General features: G+C 41.9%; 1 protein-coding gene across 1 annotated transcript in view; it reads right to left on the bottom strand.

Annotated features, from left to right (window-relative positions):
• Positions 1 to 21,803, bottom strand: part of LOC115401062 (calsyntenin-2) — a 333,679-nt gene that overhangs the window by 131,066 nt on the left and 180,810 nt on the right. The window contains exon 3 of the mRNA XM_030109215.1: positions 609 to 804. Within this exon, the coding sequence (XP_029965075.1) occupies positions 609 to 804 (196 nt within the window). The remainder of the gene's footprint in view (positions 1 to 608; positions 805 to 21,803) is intronic.

Here is a 21,803-nt window from a genome sequence, read left to right as displayed (position 1 = left end):
TATGTGGAGTGTAATATTTTATACTGAAAAATCCACGTTACATCTGAGCTGTATTTAGTGGGAGCTTAATCAAGGCTGCAGAACCTGCCCAAACTATTCTGTCGACAGTCGCTGCGCCACATAATTTCTCAACAACACATAAAAGCTGAAACGCCTGTGAACCACGGTGATTTTGCTGTCAGTTTGCTGGGAATTGCTGAGCTGTAGCTGTTGCAAAAGGACCTGAGGTAAGCCCTCATCCACCCACCACCGCACGGCTTCTTTTCAGTGCTCAGGTGCTGCTGCCCTCATTTGCTCCCACACACTCAGGAACATTCACGCGTCCGGTGATTTAGCAAGCAAGCGCCCTCATAATCACCGCTGTTTCGAAACACGGAAACCTGAATGGAGTTTAGATGTTGTCTAAATGAATAGTAATTTATTTATTTGCAGCCTTACATAATGCAGTCTAAGTAGTTTTGCATGAATTATGAAAAACTGTGTTTACTTAATCGCCTGTTGTGTAACAGTTTAACCAGGTCTGTGAGAAAGCCAGTATGACGGCATCACTATAGAGGCGTTTTCGCTTAGACAGAAATATATACATTTGAGCAGTATGTTTAACTCACTTGTGGGACTTCTTGCCCTCCGTCCCTCCGGGGCCCGAACCGCAGTCGTGTGCTTGGATGATGAAGGTGTACTCCTTCTGCAGCTCGCAGTCCACCAGGCCACGGGCTCTCAGCTGGCCCTCACCAGAGGTGCCGTTCAGCACCACTGCCTCGAAGGGGGCCTCCAGCCCGTGGATGTTGAACGCACAGATCTCCCCTGGAGAGCAGCAAAGGTGGGAAAGAAACAGAGATGATCTCCGTGTTAATCACAATTGGTCAGGTTAGGTGGAATTGTAAAAATAAATGAGGCTTGGAGCTATGCTTTACATTCACATGCTCCTGTTTGCAGTAGGTTTACACCCAGCAGCTGTCAGCTTACATGCCTTCCTGTCAGTTTAGTCACCAAAAAAAAAAATATTTTCCAGTGCCAAAGCTTAAGCCTCTTTAATATTATATGCAGATGGTATTCCTACCCTTCGTGCAGTGGCATCAGGGAGGCATCCAAATTTATTTCAACATGAAACAACGAGCCCTGAAACAGATGGTGGGCTGCTCTTCAACCTCCTGGAGTCTAGTCTAGAGATCACAGCATGAAACTAAAATCACACAAGAACCGTGAAACCTACGACACAACAATCAACCTGTCAACAACTCCATTTTCACCCCACATCCTCACACTTGCTGGACAGAATACCTTGAATGTGGAGCATTTCTTTGACAAATTAACTTAACAATGGAGTGCAAAAGGTGTTGCTTGAGTTGTTGGTGGAGGGAAAAAGGCAAACCTTTCTTTCCAGATAAAAAAAAAGTGCTAGTTTATAATAAAATAGAGACAGTTTAGTTAGGTTTAAGGCTCACTGATGCTCTAAGCAGGCACAAAAAGCGATATATGCTCTTCAAACAGTGTAAATGTCATTGCCTTCTAGTACTTCCATGCATCCACTGAATGAGTGTCTGGCATTGAGAGCCACCACAGGGCATCGCTTTAAATCAACATACAGGCCAAATACCAAGTCGAGTACAGCTCGTTTTTTAGAGGGAAGAGAAAGGAAATCAACAACTATGGAGGTTGATGGCAGGAGATCTGTGGGTGACCTGTGAGATCATTAAACGTGTCAAAGCATTCCCAATCTTCTCGTCAAGCTCTTATCTGACACTTGTTATTTTTGCTTCTGCCATGGCAGCCAGATGTGCTGCTCTATTGGTCTGTTTTCATAAGCTTTGAGACGGACAGATGTAACAAATGCAGAGCGTGGACAGATTTCTTGCGTTTCCACCATTACGCTGAAATGAGCAGTTAGTCACGCGGTATAAGCGTACCCTGCCTTCACCAACTACGCCAAACACTGCAGCCATCCATCCATCCTACTGCTTCATCTATTTCATGGGTCACTTACTCCGCACCCACCTTACTCAGGGTCAGACACTATAGTCAACTGTACATCAGGTAAACACATAGCTCAAAACACCATGTTATATAACAGTGTATAAATGTTCAGCCCTGCAGTTATAACTTCTTTACCATCATTTCCCCTTAGAAACCACATGGCAGGAGGCATGCTGATAAACACAAGCCTGTTTCCAACATAGCACTTGTCTTATCACAGTCCTGGGGTTTCCTAAATGTGTGCCTGATCCACCTCGACTCCCTTTTTCGTATGTGGTGTGCCATTCTTTCCCAGGTGATAATCTCACAGAGATCTTCATTAAGGATTACCAACGGCCAGTCGATCCCAAGGATGGAACAAATGCAGTGATTACAGCAAACACCTGGACCCTGTCTGTGATGTTTCTGGTTACTATTGAAGATATTCTGCTTGGTTTATATTATTTTAAGTATGTTTGTTTCTACTTTGAAAATGCCGATATTTACTTGTGGTACATTCTGTATGGAAGTCCGAGCCCAGACTTTTGTCTTCTTTATCCTTCCTTTCCCACCTTCCCGCATCGCTTTCATCATAATTACTACGACCACTTGAGGCTGTCGTGCTCTTATCCTCTGGTTCCCTTGGGTGCAGTTTGAGCCTACTACACTAAGACTAATAAAACTCGATAATAGCCATGCAAATGAGCCAACAAGATTGGAATTTGCGGTTTTTAATCTCATGAAAAACAGTTTACCTTGACTTTATGAGATGAAAAGCCTACTTACTCTTCTTCACGTCTCTTTACCCCAAGTAGCTAGATTTCAGTTAAAGATCTGTGACTTCTGGAAGGCAGCCAAAAGAAATCACAGGACAGAGGTTTGCTGTATCTTTTATATATATAAATATATATTTATATATGTGTATGCTTTTCTTTTCAGTAACCTTGGGTAATTCGAAGTGCCACTTCAGAGTTACTCATGGCATGTGAAAACTATACGTAGACAGACACCAGGGGATACATACAATGGAGCTTTATAAGTAGATCAAGCTCACATTCACACCGATGCACCTTTCTGCAACTCATTAATTGTTCTTGTGGAAAACGTCAAGGACAGTTTTGTCCCTGTTGTTTGCCCAACCAACATGTAGACCGCAGCAGCACACAAAAAGCAACATAACAACACAACTGAGTTACACAGGGCTCAAATAAAAGCTCTGGCAGCTCAAAGTCACCCTCGAGGAGAGATGCAGATGGAGGAAATCCATTAAAATCCATAGTGAGCAGCTGACAAAAGCAAAACAAAGGAGTGGAGAGATGACTGATGTTTATTAGCTTCAACTGTGAGAAGTGTCCCGTTTCTGGAGTTGACGAGGGCCTTATTTTAATCTTTAAAGTGTATATTTTTTATATTTTTGGGGGGGGGCGGGGAATTGGGATTCCCTTTGCTTCCACTGGTGGGACTTTGGGAAATCACTTAACGCAATGGGCTCACACTCTGACCTGTGACGGCTAATTACACTGATATCACTTAAACTAACAGCGAAAGACTAAATTGGATTCCGGAGCAGGTTTGTGGTGTGCGTTTGCTCCTGGCAAGTTCCGATAAGAGCAACTTTATTCTTTTCTCACCCCTTTCCCTCCTCTTTCATCCGGTTTCTGTCATAATCCCCCACCTTCAAACCACATCCCTTCCTCCCCTGTTGGGGCAGGAGGCTCTGAAATGGCAATTTGCCCACAGAGGAGCTACAGGCAAAAAAAAAAAAAAAAAAATGATGAAGAAAGAGGAGAAGGGAAGCGAGAAAATGAGAGAACTGCAAGGAGGAGCCGTGCGCTCGCCGTGAAAAACTGCCCCTTTCTCCTCCTCCTCTGTATCGCCTGAACAATGACTTATCAGAGCTAAATGGGCCCTCCCCACACTGCGGAGGAGCATGGATCGCCGACGCGAGCAAAATCATAAAAATGGCATTGAGCAAACGGTGTGCGACGGGGAGTGACAGAAGATGCAACAGTCGCGTTGTGAGGTTTCTCTCAATAGTGCAGCGCGGCACAAAACAGGCAAAATGGAAAATCCATCACCGCCAGAGTGGGAAATAAATCCAATATGCAAAGGCAAGTGCAGAAGCTGCTCATCAGGGTGAATATAGTGTAGATATGCTGATGGTACATGCTCCCAATTGAGGCTGGGTTGCCATACAGCAGACTTTCTGTGATTTAATTGGAGTTGATGTGGGAGAAAGAGAAAGAAGTCAAGGTGACCGGCAAAGAAAAAAAAAAAAGAAAAAAAAAAAGATTCCCCTCCACCCCGCCCCAAGACTAAAAATGAACACTCACTCAACTGACTCAGGGCGCTAACAGACCTGTCACATTTTGTATCTTTTTCGTCTTCCTTTTATGTCCGACTATCACTTTGCTGCAGACCTGATAAGTGTTTTGCCACCTGCTGAGAGGCAAGGATGTCTAGCGGAGGGAGAGTGGGGGGGGGGGGGGGGGGGGGGGGAGCGCTGGCCCCAGCGGCGGCTCAGAGGAACAGATGTCGGGCGGCTGGCACTTGGCAGAGGCAGAGAGCTCGCAAACGCTAATTACCAGCGCTAAACTGTTAACTAAATACGTGTCTGCATGTCACATTAGACTTTTAAGAGGTAGATTTATGGTTCGAAGGAACTCTGTCTTCTTGAACAGTGGCTCGTTTCAAACCGATAGATGCAAACTAATGGATATGAAAACTGCCGCGTTTTTATTTCATTGGGGTATTTGCTGGATGATTATTACTGTTTGACTAACTGGTACAAATATTGAGTTTTTATGATCTCTACTCTAAAAATAGGGTGGCTGAAACATTTTTTAGTAATGAAAAAATGAAGATGACTGTGTTTCAAACTGCAGGAAAGTGAGCCCCCCCTCAGAGATCACAACACCATCTCAGACTGCTTTCCCCTTCGCCTCTCTGTCTGTATAATTTGGCTGAATGATAACATTAAAAGAATGCCTGATTTCTCCCTCACTAGTAAAAAATTGATTTCGACTAAAGCTAAACTTTATTTGTTAAGCTGGTAATAGCTAGATTGAAACTATATTAATATTGGGGTCTTTTATGCATCACTGATGCACAGTGTTTTACATCAGTGTACTTCTAAGGTGTATGCTCATGAATTTTTTTGAGCAAAATCAATTATTTTAGTTGTAGTTGCTGGTATTTCTCTTTGGGTTTTTGCGAACGAGCCAAAATGCAGAGCTCAGTGGACTATGGGAGTCTTTTTAGTTCAAACTTCTGGGTCCCATTTACACGACAGTGTTTAAGTGAAAACGGAAAGCTTTCTTTTCTTTCCATTATAGGTGATCACAGTGTTGACTGGAGCCACTTTTTGAAAACGACTCCCAAGGTGGAACTGGCTGAAAATGCTCTGAAATGTCTTCACGAAGACTTCTCATGTGAATGTGCACCACGGTTGTCATAAATAGTAAATAGTGCACCTGCACGAGTAGATGGACAATAACAACAATGGGGGCCTCCATTCTCATTCAGTATTCTATTGGGACTTGGTCATTTTTAATCATGTTTTCATTTGAAATGTCGCATGAATGGGGTTTCAGAGTACACAGAGCAGACTGGAGAGGCTGGAGCTGCAGTCATTCTTGCAGTTTGGTCAACACCATAGAGCTGCAAACTAATCCTCACAGCTCTTATGTCCCACAATACTTGGTCCTAACTCAGCTGACCTAAAACTAGAAGGTTTGAAAGCCCCTCTCATATGACACAACCAATTTGTCTCTGTCCTTCCTGCACCTTATTTTCTTTTTACTAAGTCTCCCTTTCCACATCATTACGTTTCCATTTAATCAAGTCTGGATTAATGGCTGTCTATTAGTCGGCAGGAGGTGCACTCAGGATGTAAGCTGCTGTCCTGTCGGTGTCAGAAGTCATGCAACGCTCAACACCTCGGGGAATCTGGCACGACTCCACAGCCGGACTATCTTTGAGGACACAGAGCTCATTATCAGTGAAGGCAGAGCTGCTTTACTGGCAACCGCAGCCCGCCTGTGTTTGCAGAGCTGGAGAAGTGTGACAAAATGTCGGCTGGGGGGGACGGGCGGCCCGCAGTGCCTCCAGGCTTCTGAGTTATTATCAAACCTGACAGAGAGTCGTTGATTACCCATCTGTATCTGAATATATACTTACTTTTTTTTTTTTTTTTTTTGAGGAAAAGATGCTTTCCGCTCACAAGTGCGTCGATATGCTCTGCAGCTGTTTACCGAGTGTTTGGGGCGAGAGGTAAGAGTGGAGATAGCAGGCAGGGAATAGTCACACTGCTGAGAGGAAGCGGGAGATATGAAGACAGATGAAAGGAGGAGCTGAGAAGGATGGGAAGGCGGCCACCGCCTTAGGGCAGCGCCGATCTCCCCTGCTGGAGAGTGACCAAAGCACAGGCATGAATACACACAGGCTCACACACACACATTCATACAAACCGCTGCCAGTTCGGCAACTCTAATCAGAGCCGACATGCCTTTCATCCTCCTACTGTTGGAACACACACCGGATAGACAGCAAGTAAATCAGATTACTGGATATCATACTGTTACTTAACACATCGAGGCCCGGGCATCAGTGGGCTGCTGCTATGTTTACAGTTGTATTATCTTAATATTTCCACTCGCCATTGTTAGCAAATCAACTCTATTTGCACACGGGTTGCTGTCTGTTCCGAGGGTTTACACAGTTGTCATGATGTTAGCGGCTTTTCCAATTTGGACTTGGCATCAAATTATTCTCTCGTATTAGTCGGCCTCATCACCCACTAATTCTCCCCTCCATTTTGGTCCCAAAAACATAATCAAGCCCGTCCACGAGCACTCTGGGATACGTGGATGCACACGCTGGTTCTCTTGCGCACACACACACTCCGAGCCTCTCTCAGCTGCAGTGCAGAGATAGACAGGCAGCCTCATAACTTTGCAGAGGGCCGAAATTGAAAATGGTGTAATTATGCTCTTCATGAAATTAGCCAGCCAAGAAAAAAAAAAAAAAAAAACTCAATTGAGGAGCCGTGTATTTCTGAGATAAGGATTAATACTAATCACGCCCACATGTTTTGACTGGAGCTCCTGAAACTCGGAGTGGTGTTTGTGTACAGTCAGTGTGTGTGCGTATGGATATGTGTGCACGTGGGTGAAATGAGGGGATCTGTTTTTAATTAAAGACACACTTTCTCAACTGTTCTTTAGCATGAAGGGTGTGTGTGTGTGTGTGTGTAAGTGTGTGTGTGTGACTGCTGCTGAAGGACGTGAGATGATTTACGTGACCTCGCGACTGCGCCACCCCCCCCCCCCCCCCCCCCCCGCTGCCCCCCCCAATCCACTCTCTGTTAATTATATTAAAGGCTCCTCTCACAGAGTTAATGACATCCCACTGTCTTCTAACAGAGTGAGCACTCACCCTCTGTGTGTGTGCGAGAGAGACAGAGAACTGGAGAGAGAAGTATCGAGTGAAAGGTGGAGAGCTGGAGCTGTGGGTAACTCGTGGAGGTGGGAAGGAAGTGGATATGGAGGTGCAACTAAAAAATGTGGAACCCTCTCAAGGAAGGTTTATGGTGTTGTTTGAGTATGTTGGCAACTGTACTCCAGTTTTGTAAAATATATTTTCCATAAAAGCATTAAAAGCAATGTAACAAACAATTACTTTCCATTGGCAATGGGACTCAGGTTAGGGCTCGGTTTGACTGTGGTCTAGTAATCTGTGTCCATCCTTTTACCATTGCATTTTGTACCTATGCAAACTCAAAGACATGATTCCTCCTGACATTTTTCCATTCGTTATAACAGCTTATTCTAGAGCAGCTTATAGAAGTTCGGACTTGTAAAAAGTCCCTATCCTCACAATGTCCTTAAGCTTTCCTCCCCACTGGCAGTGCCTGGCACGCCGCCAATTAGGGACAAACTGATCTGATATCTAGATTAAATATCAGCCCCACATCATCAAAATAGGTGGATCGGGTATTAGAAAATGCAACCTATGCCTGAAGCGATCCTTTCTATTTAAATCCATTGTGGCGCCAGCTCCATGATACATCATAGAGTGAAGGACAGAGTCTGAATGCTGAGAGGGGCAGTAGTAGTACTGCCATTCTTTAGTTATTTTCAACAAGTCCTCCAACTCAAACTTCCATAGTGGTCATTAATTCCTGCCTCAAATTACGACCATGGGGTAAGTTTGAAAAACAAGTGGCCCCTACTGAATGTGGAAATTAATAGAATCGCAATTGGCTTATACAAGAAATGAAAAAGTTAACAATCTGTGCAACTTCTGAAAGACTGCAAACTGTTGTGGAAGCATGTCTTAAAAAAATGGGGCAGAGTCACAGCTAGAGTGAATCAGGGTCAAAAGTTTAGCCAAAGATAATAGCATCATCTAAGTAAGTGTTTATTTTGACAGTAAATGTTATTGTAATGTCAATACTTGACATTATTGCATAATTATCTAATATTGTGCTGTTCCAGTAGAAGGTAACCTTCCTCTTTATAATTGCATCTTGATCAATATGCCTTTTGGAGTCCGGTTCTCTTTCAACTAAAATATTTACCTCTTGTTGAATAGAATTTTATATATTCTCATTTCATTTCATCATCAAATTCAAATTAGCCCTTTGAATTCAGTAGGGATGATTTATTTCCAAGTGTAGATTTTGCTAAACAGTCGGCGAAGCAGATTATTTGATTTGTGATCAAACTTCAATTTCTTCTAAAAGTAATACGGGAGTGAAAAAATATCCCAAAGGCAGTTGAATTAGAGCCAGCCTGATTTTTTTTTTTTTAGAAAAAATAACCATGTCCATGCTGTTTAATCTCCTCCCTCCCAGGCAGGACTCGCGCTGGACAGCAGAGGAGCCTGAAGAGTCCTGAAAGCACCGCCTCTGTTTTGCCTCTGCAGCGGAGAAAGATCGGCAAGCTCTGCCAGCTGCGCTCTGCCGTACACCCACCTCCCCCTTTTTAACATGTCAATAAAGTTAATCACAAACCCCAGCGGGCAACGTGTCAATTACTTCAACTTGGAGCAGGGCCAACGCTCTGCTGTGAGCAGGAGTCAAACTATCAATAACAAACTGGCATCCAATGCTGCAGCGGCTCAAACATTACAGTAAACACAAACACCTCCATTTAATCAATTGGCCACGAGATGGTTACATCCACTCAGAAACAATTCACTCCTGCCTTCGGTCGATGACGGGCCATCAGTTTTCGAAGCAGCGCCGCCTCAAAAACTGATGGGGTGCTCTTCTCCACAAATGACTCAGGCCTTTCTTCCTCCAGTCAGAGGCAGAAAAAAAGTATTAAATGTCCCATTAAAAGAAAGTGCAAATTATAATAGGAGAAATCAACAATGTTATGCAAGGTAATGAAAGTCAGTACTCAATTAAAATTATTCCAGAAGTTGTAAAGTTACTTAACTAGTCAGTGAATGTAATTAACAAGCCGTGTAGGAAGAATTAGCTGCTGGCCTACTTTTATATGTCAGTTCTCTATAACCCCAAAGTTAACTTGTTAGAAAGACCAAAGGAAGAAACAGCTACAAAACAGTTTAATAATATGGATGGAGGATTAAGCTAATGTTAACCACAGTCAGACACAGTTCGTAGTTGACCTTTTGGCCCTGCTCTGCCCCTGAACCAACCAACAGCATTCAGCTTAAGCCTCAGAAAGTCCTAGGTATCACGAGGCCCTGCTTTTATCAAGATTTTCTGTTCTCCTAATCAGTTATGTTACTGTCAAAAAACAAAAGCAGTGATGCACAATAACTCTGGGATTAATCATCTTTTTTTTAAGATAATGTTTTGTGTCACAGTTGTAAAGTCTTCTTTTATTGAGTTTATAATACTATAAGACCACACTTTAGCAGTCTGTCAGCACAGAAAAGTCCACTGTGCCCAGATGGGATTTAAGCCATTTATAGTGAATCTAAGCCTGGATTATGAATGTGTGTCTTTTTTTTTTCCACTTCGATGCTGGATTACATTTAGATTATGTACAATTATAGCTGTGGCCTGACTTTTCCCCCTCGGCTTCAGGAAAACAAAAGCTCTCCGAAACAGGCCTTTCTATCCTCTTTGTTTCACACAAAACCAACATGACAACTCGGCCCCCATTTAGGGTTCGTCAAAGAAGGGAAGCGAGGGAGGACAGGGGAAAAAAAAACCCGTTGAACATGAACAAAACACGAGGCAATCACATTAAACACAGAGAAATCAATAGTTTCTATTTTCCAATTCTGTTCATGGAAATGGCCTCGAGGGAGAGCATGTGTCCTTGTCTGCGCAAGGCCAGTTAGAGTTCAATGTGTTCAAATATCCGTATCAGAGTTTACGACCCCCATTAATGCCCCTGAGGATGTTCTCTGCACTGCAGAGTAACATGATAAAACAGAGGCCGTCACCTCGCTGACATTGTCTTTGATCATGGATGGGGTTTATTATATCTAAGGTCAACAAAGCTGAATAAATCTAAGAACCACCACACAACAGGGCGCACAGAGAAAGTGTCAGTTTGACGGTGAGCCAAGCTTTCCTTCACAAAAACGTAGTGATGCCCTCATTCTCTCATCTCATGGTGATTTTTCCTAACACAACAAAGATCTTGTTGCAGCTATTGTATTAATTATGCCCAGCCTGCATTTCATTTGCTTTAACAAGAAATCAATGAGCTGGCAGATGAACCGCGAGCACTTGTTGATGATACTGGTTACTTAAGATACATCTGGGACAGCAGCTGTGCTTCTGTTTAAATAAACTGTTAGCCACCGAGACCATATAACTGATTTGGTTAAACCTGGCCTTCACACGGAAGTATATGTTGCACATTTTTTCTCATCTGTTTTCCTGGGTTTTATGCTCATGACTACTGTAAAGGTGTGTTGGTGTCTTGGTGTTTGGAAAGCATGAAGGACTTGCAGCTCACTGAAGATGTATGGATTCTCCTGTCTTTTGTGCGTAATGTGACGTCAACAAAGCTTTAAGGTTGATACAGTGACGGTAAGTTCCTTTCTTGGCATATAAACTACATTAAGAAAAACAATCTTTTTCTGGCACTGAAAATTTAAAAAAAAAAAAAAAAGAAAAGAAAGAAAGAAAGAAATACGTTGGGGCCTTTTAGGGTAGAGCTGACATGTCCTCCAAAAACCACAACCAAAGCAATGTATTAGAGGTCAAGCTGTGACTCCAAATGAACTGTTTGGCACTCTGTGACTGCCTTGTGATGAACTGCAGACCTGTAAAAGTTCTTTCCTGCCATTAGCCACAGTGAACTGGAACTGGCTCCAGCCTCTAAATCTGACCTGGACAAAGGTGGCATAACAGATTAAGAAGGATTTGAACCACAATTTTGTTGTGTAAGTCCTGTGTGTAATCCATCCATCCACCCGATCCTCTTCATCTAAACCTGGAATTGATGGATGGAGAGATGGATGGATGCATCTGGTGGACTAATGTCAAAAATAACCTATAAATATGTTTTTCACAAAAAATAATTAAAAAAAAAAACTGAAAAGAATAAGACATTTTCCTGTTAACACAGATGTGAGAAATCCTCATCAAAACCATTCTTAACTTGAATAATGTCTTGACAGCCTGGTGCAGGACCAGAGGGATTCCCGTCCAAACGTAGCCTTAGTAAAAATCACTGAAAAATACAGTAAATTGAGTCTCTCCTCCCGTCAAAAAGAAATACTGAATCTCATTGTGTCAAAGTTACAAGTTAATCAAAATAGAAGATGTAAAATCCATTTTCTAGACGATCAGCTCGAACAGCAGTGAAGAGTGTCTTCGAAAAATAATCTCTGACCTACGATGCCTTTCCTACTTAACACAAAGGGGTCAACCAGTATCTTTCAGAGTGCAGACTCCCTGTTCTGCATGACGGTGAAGAAATAACTCTCCCCACTTGGCATTGTGCTGGGCCACACTGCCCCAACAAATGCTGATGCGCCGCCATTAAGCTATCGATCATCTCATCGCGTTCCAGGAGCTCTGGCAGTCGGGCCCAGCTGCTCACCATCATCACCTCTGAGTGCTACAGGCTGAGATCCAACTGCACAGTGGATCCGGCTCCACTCGCCTTCACACGATTCAGAGATGAGCTGGAACGAGGCCAGCGTAAAGGTGTAAGGTTCTGTCCTGCATATTCAGGCCTTAAAAACAGCAACCAAGCAGCTGGAAGAAGGATTAGATACAGAAGATTGGTTCAGTCGGAAATCAGTTGTAGTATTTTTATGAGGAAAAAAACAAAAAGAGAGAGGAATCCCATCGCGACTGACCAACAACACAAAGTGTTTCTTAATCATATTTAAGCTCTATTTGGGGATTTGCGATGGGAATCAGATCAAAATGTTGCTGCCGCCTCAGCATGTCCCCCTTGAACCTCAAGCCCGTTTTATATGTAAATTGCTGTTGGTTACATCATCCGGCGTGAACGGTGCAGCAGCCGCAGCATCTGCCGGGCAGGAAACTATCCGTTTTAGTCGGCTGCGATAATGACTGTGTCAGGCTAATAGTGCGGTGAGCGTGCACGAAAAATCAGCTGGCTTCAGAGCGATTTGCCACAGTCCAGGAAAGACAAGACAAAGGCCTGGAAAGACAAACACTCACTTCACCGTCGGCTGTGTTTGCCTCCAGGGGACGGAAGGCAGGAGGAGAAAATTGGGGACAAGGGATAGAAGAGTAGGGGGAAGGAAGGGAAGGGGATAGAGTACAGTGAAGCGAGATGCGTACAGTTTGTCTGAGAAGTGCCGCAGAGGAAAATATTGTTCCTGTTCCTCCCGCGACGTCCCCGGAGAAAACTCGAGGAAGATTATTTCACACTTATTCCCCGGAGAACGCCGAAAGACAGTGCAATCATGACAGTCGGATGAAATGAGAAAACAGACACGGCTGATGAGATACCCTGACAGCAACCGCGCCGAGATGAGTTCTGTCTCTCAAGGACTCACAACATTAGTCAATGCTCTGTTTAGACGTTTCGGTTTTATTACACTAAAGTGTAATATCATGAGCACAAGCTGGCTCATGCATGGGCACATTCAGCACACGCTTCCCTGAGCCCGACTCGAAACAACACCAACAGCTCATTTCAAATAACGCTGAGTACATAAGGAATTATGAGAGGCTGCATTGAAATGCAAAAGCAAAGGACGACTGAAAGTATATCACGTAATGAAGTTAAAAAAAATGGATCTATGCAAAATCACAGAGACAGCCATCAAAAGAAAAGTCATATGCAAATATGGGAGAGCTGAGAAAACAATCATCTCAGAGAAAGGGGGATTTGAATTTAAAAACAACATCAAAATAAGCATGAGGGACGCTGGATCTTGAACGCTCATGCTGAGAAAATCATCCGAGAATTCTACATTAGCACCAAAGACTCGCTGCTCTCACAGGGGACAAAACAAAAACACAATCTCGTTCAAAAAAACGGCTCTGACAGTTCTCACAATACAACCCAGCTTCTTTTGTTCAACCTTCTGCTGAGAGAAGTTGGTGTAGGACAACTCAGAAGTTGGCGTCGCTGCTCTCCTGAAACCCTAAATGCTGCACAGAGTTGCAGCAAAACTGGCACATACAGTGGCTGTCTTGTCTTTTTTTGGCCTTTCTCATGAGTTAATTTAAACTCAATGATCAATATATTTTTTTTATTGGCTTTTCCTCAAGCCTAATTTAAATAGGAGGATCATTATCTTCTCTGCGCCCAAGTTTGTTTCAAACTGGATGGTTTCTCTTGTATTGTGTGCAACTGTGACAGTGCTATGATGACTCCACTGAGAGCTGATGGACACCTTCAATGTCTCCCTTGGCAGACTGGAAAAAAGTATTTTCTTTCACCTCTACTTCTCTCTGGCCGCTGGAATGTCTGAATCAAACTGTAATAATTGCAATCTTTCCTTTTGTTGACCTTTGCCAGAGCATGTTTCAAATTGAATGGCAACTAACTTGAACTTTATAAATATTTAATGCTCTAGGTTGGAATGTATTATCAGTATGGGGTTGTTGGTCTGTCTGGAAACAACTGTTTTACAGACTGAATACAAGAGATTCTTTATAACTGCAGAAAAATCATTAAATAAGTTTGCTATGAACCAATTTCACCAAATTAAGACTGATTGTGTGGTTGAACAGACATTGTACTGAGAAATGTACGTGCAACCACTCACACTTTAACCCCAGGGATTGTAATTGTTTTCAAAATTTCATAATCCAAAAACTCTGTCATTCATCAAAATTTGAATGTCAGTCAAATGTGATTGAAAATACATATTTGATGTATCACTACGTAATATGAATGACTATGACATTTTTCACGTAGTCTTCTATATTTATTTTCTTGTAAAGCTGTATCAGATATGTGAGGCTTCCCGCACTGCATAAGAGGCGTTCATTAAATCTCCATCCAGCAGAAATCTCTGTGCAAGTTTTCTTTTCTGCTCTGACTGGGTTGTGAATTAAACATTCAGAGGGATCTTCAACAAGTCCTCTTTATTTTACTGTGTTGTACCAGAAATGTGTAACTATATGCAAATCCCAATGTGTTTCAGTTTGGTGGAAAAATGACCCAAGGGTGCAAACTTGACGGATTTTAAACCAAAGCCAATGTTTATTGCAAATGATAGCCTGAAAATATATATAATAAGACATAAAACAAAACTAAAGATTACATTGCCTCGACGAGCACTGAATTAAACACAATACCTGAATTAGGCATAAAATACATAAAAATATAAAGAAGGAAATACAATGAAAAGGGAAATCACCAGGGTTGAACCTTGTAGATCACAGTGGCGTCTTGCTCGTGGCCTTGTGGAAAGAAATAAGGGTTTTGCGCTTCAGTGAGCTGAATGAGAACAATATATAACACAATGAACATGTAAGAAGTGTGAAAGAACTACCAGGCCGTCACTCAGTGGAGCAGGACACAAAGCCAAGTCGGGGGTCCAATGTTTGACAAGAGACGCACGTTTTCTACTCAGAACCAGATGTTGTTTTGGATACTTAACTTAATGTATTCGTGAAATCTCTTCCAAGGCACAGCAGTCGGATACATCTTTATCTCCCTGAACACAGAGTAAAAAATGCTTAGAGGGAAAATGTGTTTCCAAACTCTCATTGGAGAGAAGTTTGCGTTTGGGCGGGCTGTGAAAAATGACTCAACTTTTTTCTTTTTTTTTTTTTTTTTTCCACCCAGGTCTTCTGGCACCAGTGGGTCACCATCGCTCACTGATACTGTTCAAATTGGGCCAGGGACCTGGGAGCGCGAAGGTAGGGCAGTCTCTGCCAAAAGTGTGTGTGTGTGTGTGTGTGTGTGTGTGTGTGTGTGTGTGTGTGTGTGTGCTTTTGTGTATCAGAGCCAGTGAGCACAAAAGGTAAGAGATTATGGGAGCAACAATACACATCACAAAAAAAAAAGAAGAAAAAAAAAATGCCCCATAGACTCCATTTCTTGCTGTCTACACCTGGTTTTTCACAGCTCTGTGTGTGTTTGTGTGTATATGTGTGTGTTTGGCTGCTTGCTGTTCCTACAGCTGTCTCCTTTGTAAGTAAAAATGTAACAGTTGTGTGTGTCTGGATGTGTGTACCGCCGCTGCCTCTGCTCCGCAGTGTGTGCCACTGCCTTCCACACCTGAATACCTCGCTGGGTGTAAAACCCCTCGCTGATTGGCCGGCCGGCAGGAGCGGGAGGACGGCTCAATCCCACCTCTCATTTATTTCTCTTCTTCATTTATTCCCATCGTTCACCTGCTGCCATTCCTCAAATTCAGCTTCTTATTAAGTGTCTGTCATCGATGGCATTTGTCCACGGTGCTGCGTTTCTCCACTCTATTATTTGCCCTTCATCCCGATCTGCCCTTCCTCTGCCTCACCTTGCTGGTGAATTAAAAGCTTTGTATTGAATCCTTAAGCATAGTTGTTGTCAAAGTGACAGGTAAATGTAGGTTCCTCAGCTGAGAGTGCTTTCTAAGCAATCATGTAATCACAAGTTTTATTTTCCATGTATGTCTTTTTCTTTTCTTTTTTTTTTTTGCCTCACAGCTGGATACTTGCATTTTCAACTATTACCTGAATGGATTCTACATTTCTAAGATGTCTTGGAGAGTCTGTTGCCGTCGCAATACTTCTGGAAACACCACAACCTTAATGACATCCTGGAGATCTTAATAAAAATAGTAGGCGACAAACACAAGGCCCAAAATGAACATTAGGTAAATGTCTGAAGCATCTGTGCACGGTACTGCGATACTTTCCAAGACATTTATAAGTAATTCCAGTTCAAACCAATGTTGTACTGCTACACTAGGCACATTCAAAAAGAGATTTTCCCATTCCATTCTGTTATTTCACCATTTTCTTTCACTTTGCTTTATAATTGGTGCTCTATTTCCCCACTCTGATGTTACATTTTTATTCCTTTTCTAACAAGCTGGTCACAGAAAAATTACTGGTAATTGGAAGCATGTATGGCTCGGTGTCTTCCACAGGTCTGATGACAGTGATCACATATCTATCTTTAGCTGCACAATGATTGGTTACTGAAGATGATTCACCTCTCGGCTCAGAGGCTGATCACAGAGGTCAAACCACCTTCATACCGTTAGATACACCAGGCCCTTGAAAAATACAGTCGAGCAGGTATTTATTATCACTGAACTATGAGGTTCTATTTTTGAGCTCGCTCGTTTCAGTGCAAATGAATAGAATGAAAATATACAGAGCAAAGTGGGAATTACTGCCTCAGTGTTCTGTGGGGGATGTTTGGGGAAACAAGCTGTTTTTACAGTGAGTTTTTAATGGGTGCCAGAGAGCAGAAAGCAGGACAGATTAGATCAGCTCATGTCCAGAAAATGTCAAAAATTGAACTTATCTCCAGTCTTATAACAATTTATTTGAAGAAATTTTGGAGGAGGGCGACATCTGAACATCAGGAGAGTTCCACGATCAGGTCTGGACAACAATGCTTCAAAAATGTTTGTACTCAAGTTGGACTTTGCCTGCAGTTCCTCAGCAGGCTTCAACACTTCAGAGAGGTCAACCAATTTTAAAAACTGCAAGGAAATCCTATTAACTATTGCACAACTGGCGCCCATCTGCTTCTTCGTTAATGAAGAGTAATTCAACTATTTTAGCTAAAATATCAATTGCAGTCATTTCATAAACAGTATTAAACTGCATGTATTTTGAACCAAATGTGTGGATTTAAAAGCAGAATTTGCAGTCATTCTGTTCATTTTTGACCTATAATTAGTAGCTTCAGTCATTATTTTGGACAAGAGGCCATTTCTATGGCCTTTATCAAAGTCATGAAGTTAGAACCTTAAAGGGGCTGTATCATGCAAAATTCACTTTTTGTATGTTTTAACCTTGTCATATAGTTATGTAATCACCGAAAACACCCCCAAAGCGTTTTTTTCCTTTGTGCCTGTGTGTTTAAGCTTTCCGAGTGTTTGTGCTGCTCAGAGAGGCAGCCCCTCCCGCACCCGTGAAAACGCTCTGTTTTCCCACGTTCACGTCACACGGAGAAGACGGCTCCCCTGAGCCCCCCTCCCGCAGGCCCTCGGCAATCAGCGTTGCTGCTTTTTGTAACTCCGATTTCGAGGATAAACTTTAACAATCGTCTGAAAGCAACAGTCAAGCAAGAGCAAGAGTCTGAAGGGTCTGAAGGGTCTGCGCTTGGTGAGTTTCTAACAGGAAAAGATGTTTTTGCGTGTAAAGAAGCTAGAGCTAAAGAGCTAAAGCTAGCTAGCGTATTTGTTTTGAAGCGCTGATTGGTTGAAGTATGCTGTCAGTCAAAGTCCACAGGGGGAGAGGCGGGATTTTCAGTGAAACGGAGCGTTTTCTCTTCCGGGTTTCAGAATTAGCCCCAGAAAATATTTTATTTCACACAAAATGACTTTTCCTTTGCGCCAAAAATAAACTATTACCATGTTAATGCCATTTCTAGGGTTTGGACTAGCTAAAAAAGCATGATACAGCCCCTTTAAGAAAAAAAAAAAAAAACTGCTTTCTTCGACAATAAGAAAACCCATGATAAAGGACGCAATGGCTTGGAATTCTCAACATGGTCCAGCTGTTTCTTTTTAATATAAATTCATTGTACCACCGTTCAATTTGAACGCTGCCAGAGCATTGATGTTGGTCAAAGCCCGCTGTCAGCAGCATTTCAGCCCTAAAGTAGTCATCTATCACTCTCCTCCCTGCTCGCTTCCCACCGTCTGATCCTTGGCAGCAAAACTTTGCAAGATCATTCAGAGAGGGCCCGTAGGGACATTCAAGTCAAACCACACTCCTCCTTCAAAGCCCAGCCACCGCCAGTGAAGAGTGATTAAACCTGGCAACACAAAGAGGACATTTTTCCTTTGCAGCTTTTAGCTGATTTGTGATTAAAAGGCCTTTGCTTGACAAATCGTGAGTCCCATTTTCCACCATGTCACTCCCTCTGAGCTGAAGGTTGATCACCGTCACAGATCGGGACGAAGAAAATTCAACTTGACACACCTTACATGCAAAACTTAGTTCCACTGTCACTAATGTGATTTGTCTAAATTATTGTATGTCAAATATTGCAGGTTGTACTTGATACTGTTAACAAAGCATCTTAGTTTATTAAACAGTAATTTATTTCTGTGTTGAAACATATTTGTCACAGCTGCGCTAAAGCCAAAGATCCTATGGTAACACTCCGTTTTAACCATTATTATATAAAATCATTCTGCAATTACAGTGCATTTGAATTGATAACAACTTGACAAGTACAATTTGACCCGATTACCGCTTGAACTATAATTTGGTTCATTCATGTGACGCTCGCCTCAGAGCCAGCTTTCAAGCTTTTAGGCTTTTAGTGGACCATTAAATTCTTACAGTATGGGCGCCTCATTGAGCTACTTCTACTCCCATAATGTAACATTATCTCCAACCCACTCAGTGATACCACAAAATTACACAGATTACACAGGTCATGGCTGATGGCTGGACTGATGGGCTGCAAGATGGGTCATTCAATAAGGGTTTTTTGTTTCCTTTCATGCCCTGAAATCTCCATAACTGTTCCCATATCATATAGTTACTTTTTTTTTTTTTTACCAAAACCCAGTATCCAGAGAGCCAGAAAGGGTCTTGAAATGTTTTTATTTTCTTTTTAATCTTGGCGTAATTGTGATTAAGTTTATATAACTTCCAGCATATTTAACTGTAGCTCTCACTTAGCTTAATTGTATCATCTATTCAAATAGAGCATAGGTTGGACAAAAAGTGTCATTCCCTGGGCCAGTTGTGCACAGTTATAGACACATTTTTGTATTTGCCAGGCAGCATTTAAACATGTCAACTATTGAAACATCAAGACATCAGAAGAGGTTTTACACAATGCTTCAAGTGAAAATATATTGCTGTAACATTTTCGTTCCACAAAAATTTTCATTGACATGTTTTAAAACGATTTCAGTTTACACTAAAAACATCTGAAAATGCAGTACTTGGTGCTCAGAAAGCTGCACTCTAAACATTAACAATGGTGAGTAAACAGACATTCTTACAGAAAGATGACAAACTTTAATTGTTATTACCGGTCACTTTCTACTGGAAAACTACCAAGTGCTAGGATAACATGGGCTGGGAGTCCTGTTACTTTGGAGGCTGCCATGGGTATTTCACTGAGGCATGTGCAAATGAACTATTTACTACAGCTGTGAAGCACATGCGTAGTAGCAGCTTTTTCCCTTGTTTCCACCCAGATGGAGTCAGAGCATTTTCAAAAAGTTGGATTCTGAATGGCTCCTAGCACTGGTATTGTGTAAACCGACAGGCAAAACTCAGCAAAAGTTTTCAGTGTTCACTTCAAAATGCTGTTGTTTAAATGGAGCTTTAAAAACTATATGAATATTGATAAATCCACATTTAAGCTTTTTAGCATCGGGTGTGCGCTCCAGAAATTTAGATGTGCAATGTAGAAGTCTCCAAAAGAATTAAAAACAAATCAAAAATAAACCAAAGAAGCTCTGATTAGTGATGGCTTAAGTTTCATAGTTCAGAGTGTGAACAGGTGTCGTATTGGCCCCCTGAAAGTCCACCATATAAAGGTTTATAAGCAGGATGAGCGAAAACAATTGTGTCACAAGAGAAGTAACGTGGAGGAACCAATATAATTTGGGGCTGCTTCGCCTCGTCCCTGCAGCTTCCCACTGTTTACGAGAAAACGATTCAATATTTCTAAAGGAGTCAGGCTAACACTCGGCTGGAACTCAGCAGAAAGTTGGTGACGCAGAAGTACAAGGAAATAAATCTACCACAGAATGACTTCCAAAAAAAAAAAAAGAAAATCCATCTTTTAAAACAGCTCCATTAGACCCAGACCCTAAACCAAGAGAGCTGCCGTTCAACGACCTCCATAAACCATTACCAGCAGACATCGATGAATCTGACTAAGCTGAAGTAGATCTGTGAGGGGGAAGAGTGAAAAACTATTTGTCATGCATATTGAACAAGTTTCATCCACCTATGCTTCAAAAACGTCATCACATATGAGATGTTTATTGACACTGTGAATCTTCAGTCAATGCTTTCAAGAAAAACCCGAAAGATTATAATTGTGTGCAATTAACTAAAGTGCCCCGTCAGTCTGGCACCGCAGCCTCATTGTGTGAGCAGCTCATGCAGTAATGATTATGATGAATACAGGCATATGAGTTGCAACAACAATTATTGTTTGCAGTTTTGATATTGAAATTAATATTATTGATGTTCAATATAAATGCTCATAAAATTTAACCATCATCAAGTTTTGAAGTGAATCGAAAGATAATGCTAACAACCTCTAAAAATCAAAATAAAGAAAAACAGCACACACACGGTCAGTTTTCATGGAGGAAACCTTCCACCTATGCGTATAGATATAGAGTTAGAGAGAGAGAGAGACAGAGAGAGACAGAGAGACAGAGAGCAGGCTCATTCTGAGGGTCATGTGCCATGTACGTCAAAGTCTATGGTACGGCGTACCATACAGTGTGTTTTGTGTTTGACAGCAAAAAAGAAATCCAAGGAGTGAATGAGGCCGTGTCACACCGAAGGACATTTTCTCCATTTGGAAGTTGATGTAACTGTTAAATAATAATATTACGAGAGCAGAACTGTCAAGCAATATTGAAACTGAAAGCCAGAGTTCAGGAATGACAATGAATGCAGAGATGAACGGCTCTTCCATGTTGACATTTCTTTTTGTTAAAAAAAGCCTTACTGTGTGGAAAAACCTGGCTTTTCTCTGGTCAATTAATTTTCCTGCCACTATCTAATAAAATAATCCAGTTGCTGTTTTTTTTTGTTTATAGATTCATACCACACACACACACACACACACACACACGTGTGCAGAGAACACAGAGTTCATCACTGTTGTTGTCCATGAGCAAATGAACTATTCACTGCGGCTGCGGTGCACATGTGCAGTAGCAGCATATCAGAAAAGATGTTTTTCACCATCTACATGGAGATGGAGTCAACATTTCTTTTAATTGTTCTTTCTAGTGTTAACACAGAGATGGCTTCAGAAGTGTTTTTAGAAAAATTCCACAATTTTCAAAAACAAATCCATTTTCTGTTGTTCTACGCACCGTTGTCGCATAAACGATCCTTCAAAATGGAACAAAAGTTTTCCATTTCCAGTTGACAATGTTAAGATAAACAAGGTTATAGTTTGGCGTTTTAAACACTATCCTTAATTCTGTGTGCATAAAGAGACATTCAAGGGTCTTTAGTCGTAAAAAATAGGGTAAAGTACCAGATGACTGTTGACATATATTGAAGGTATACTATATATTTTGTA

The sequence above is a fragment of the Salarias fasciatus genome, chromosome 14 (assembly GCF_902148845.1).
Source record: "Salarias fasciatus chromosome 14, fSalaFa1.1, whole genome shotgun sequence".
NCBI classification, from domain to species: domain Eukaryota; kingdom Metazoa; phylum Chordata; class Actinopteri; order Blenniiformes; family Blenniidae; genus Salarias; species Salarias fasciatus.
Note: the sequence above shows the minus strand (reverse complement) of the source record. Positions and strands in the feature narration are given on the sequence as shown.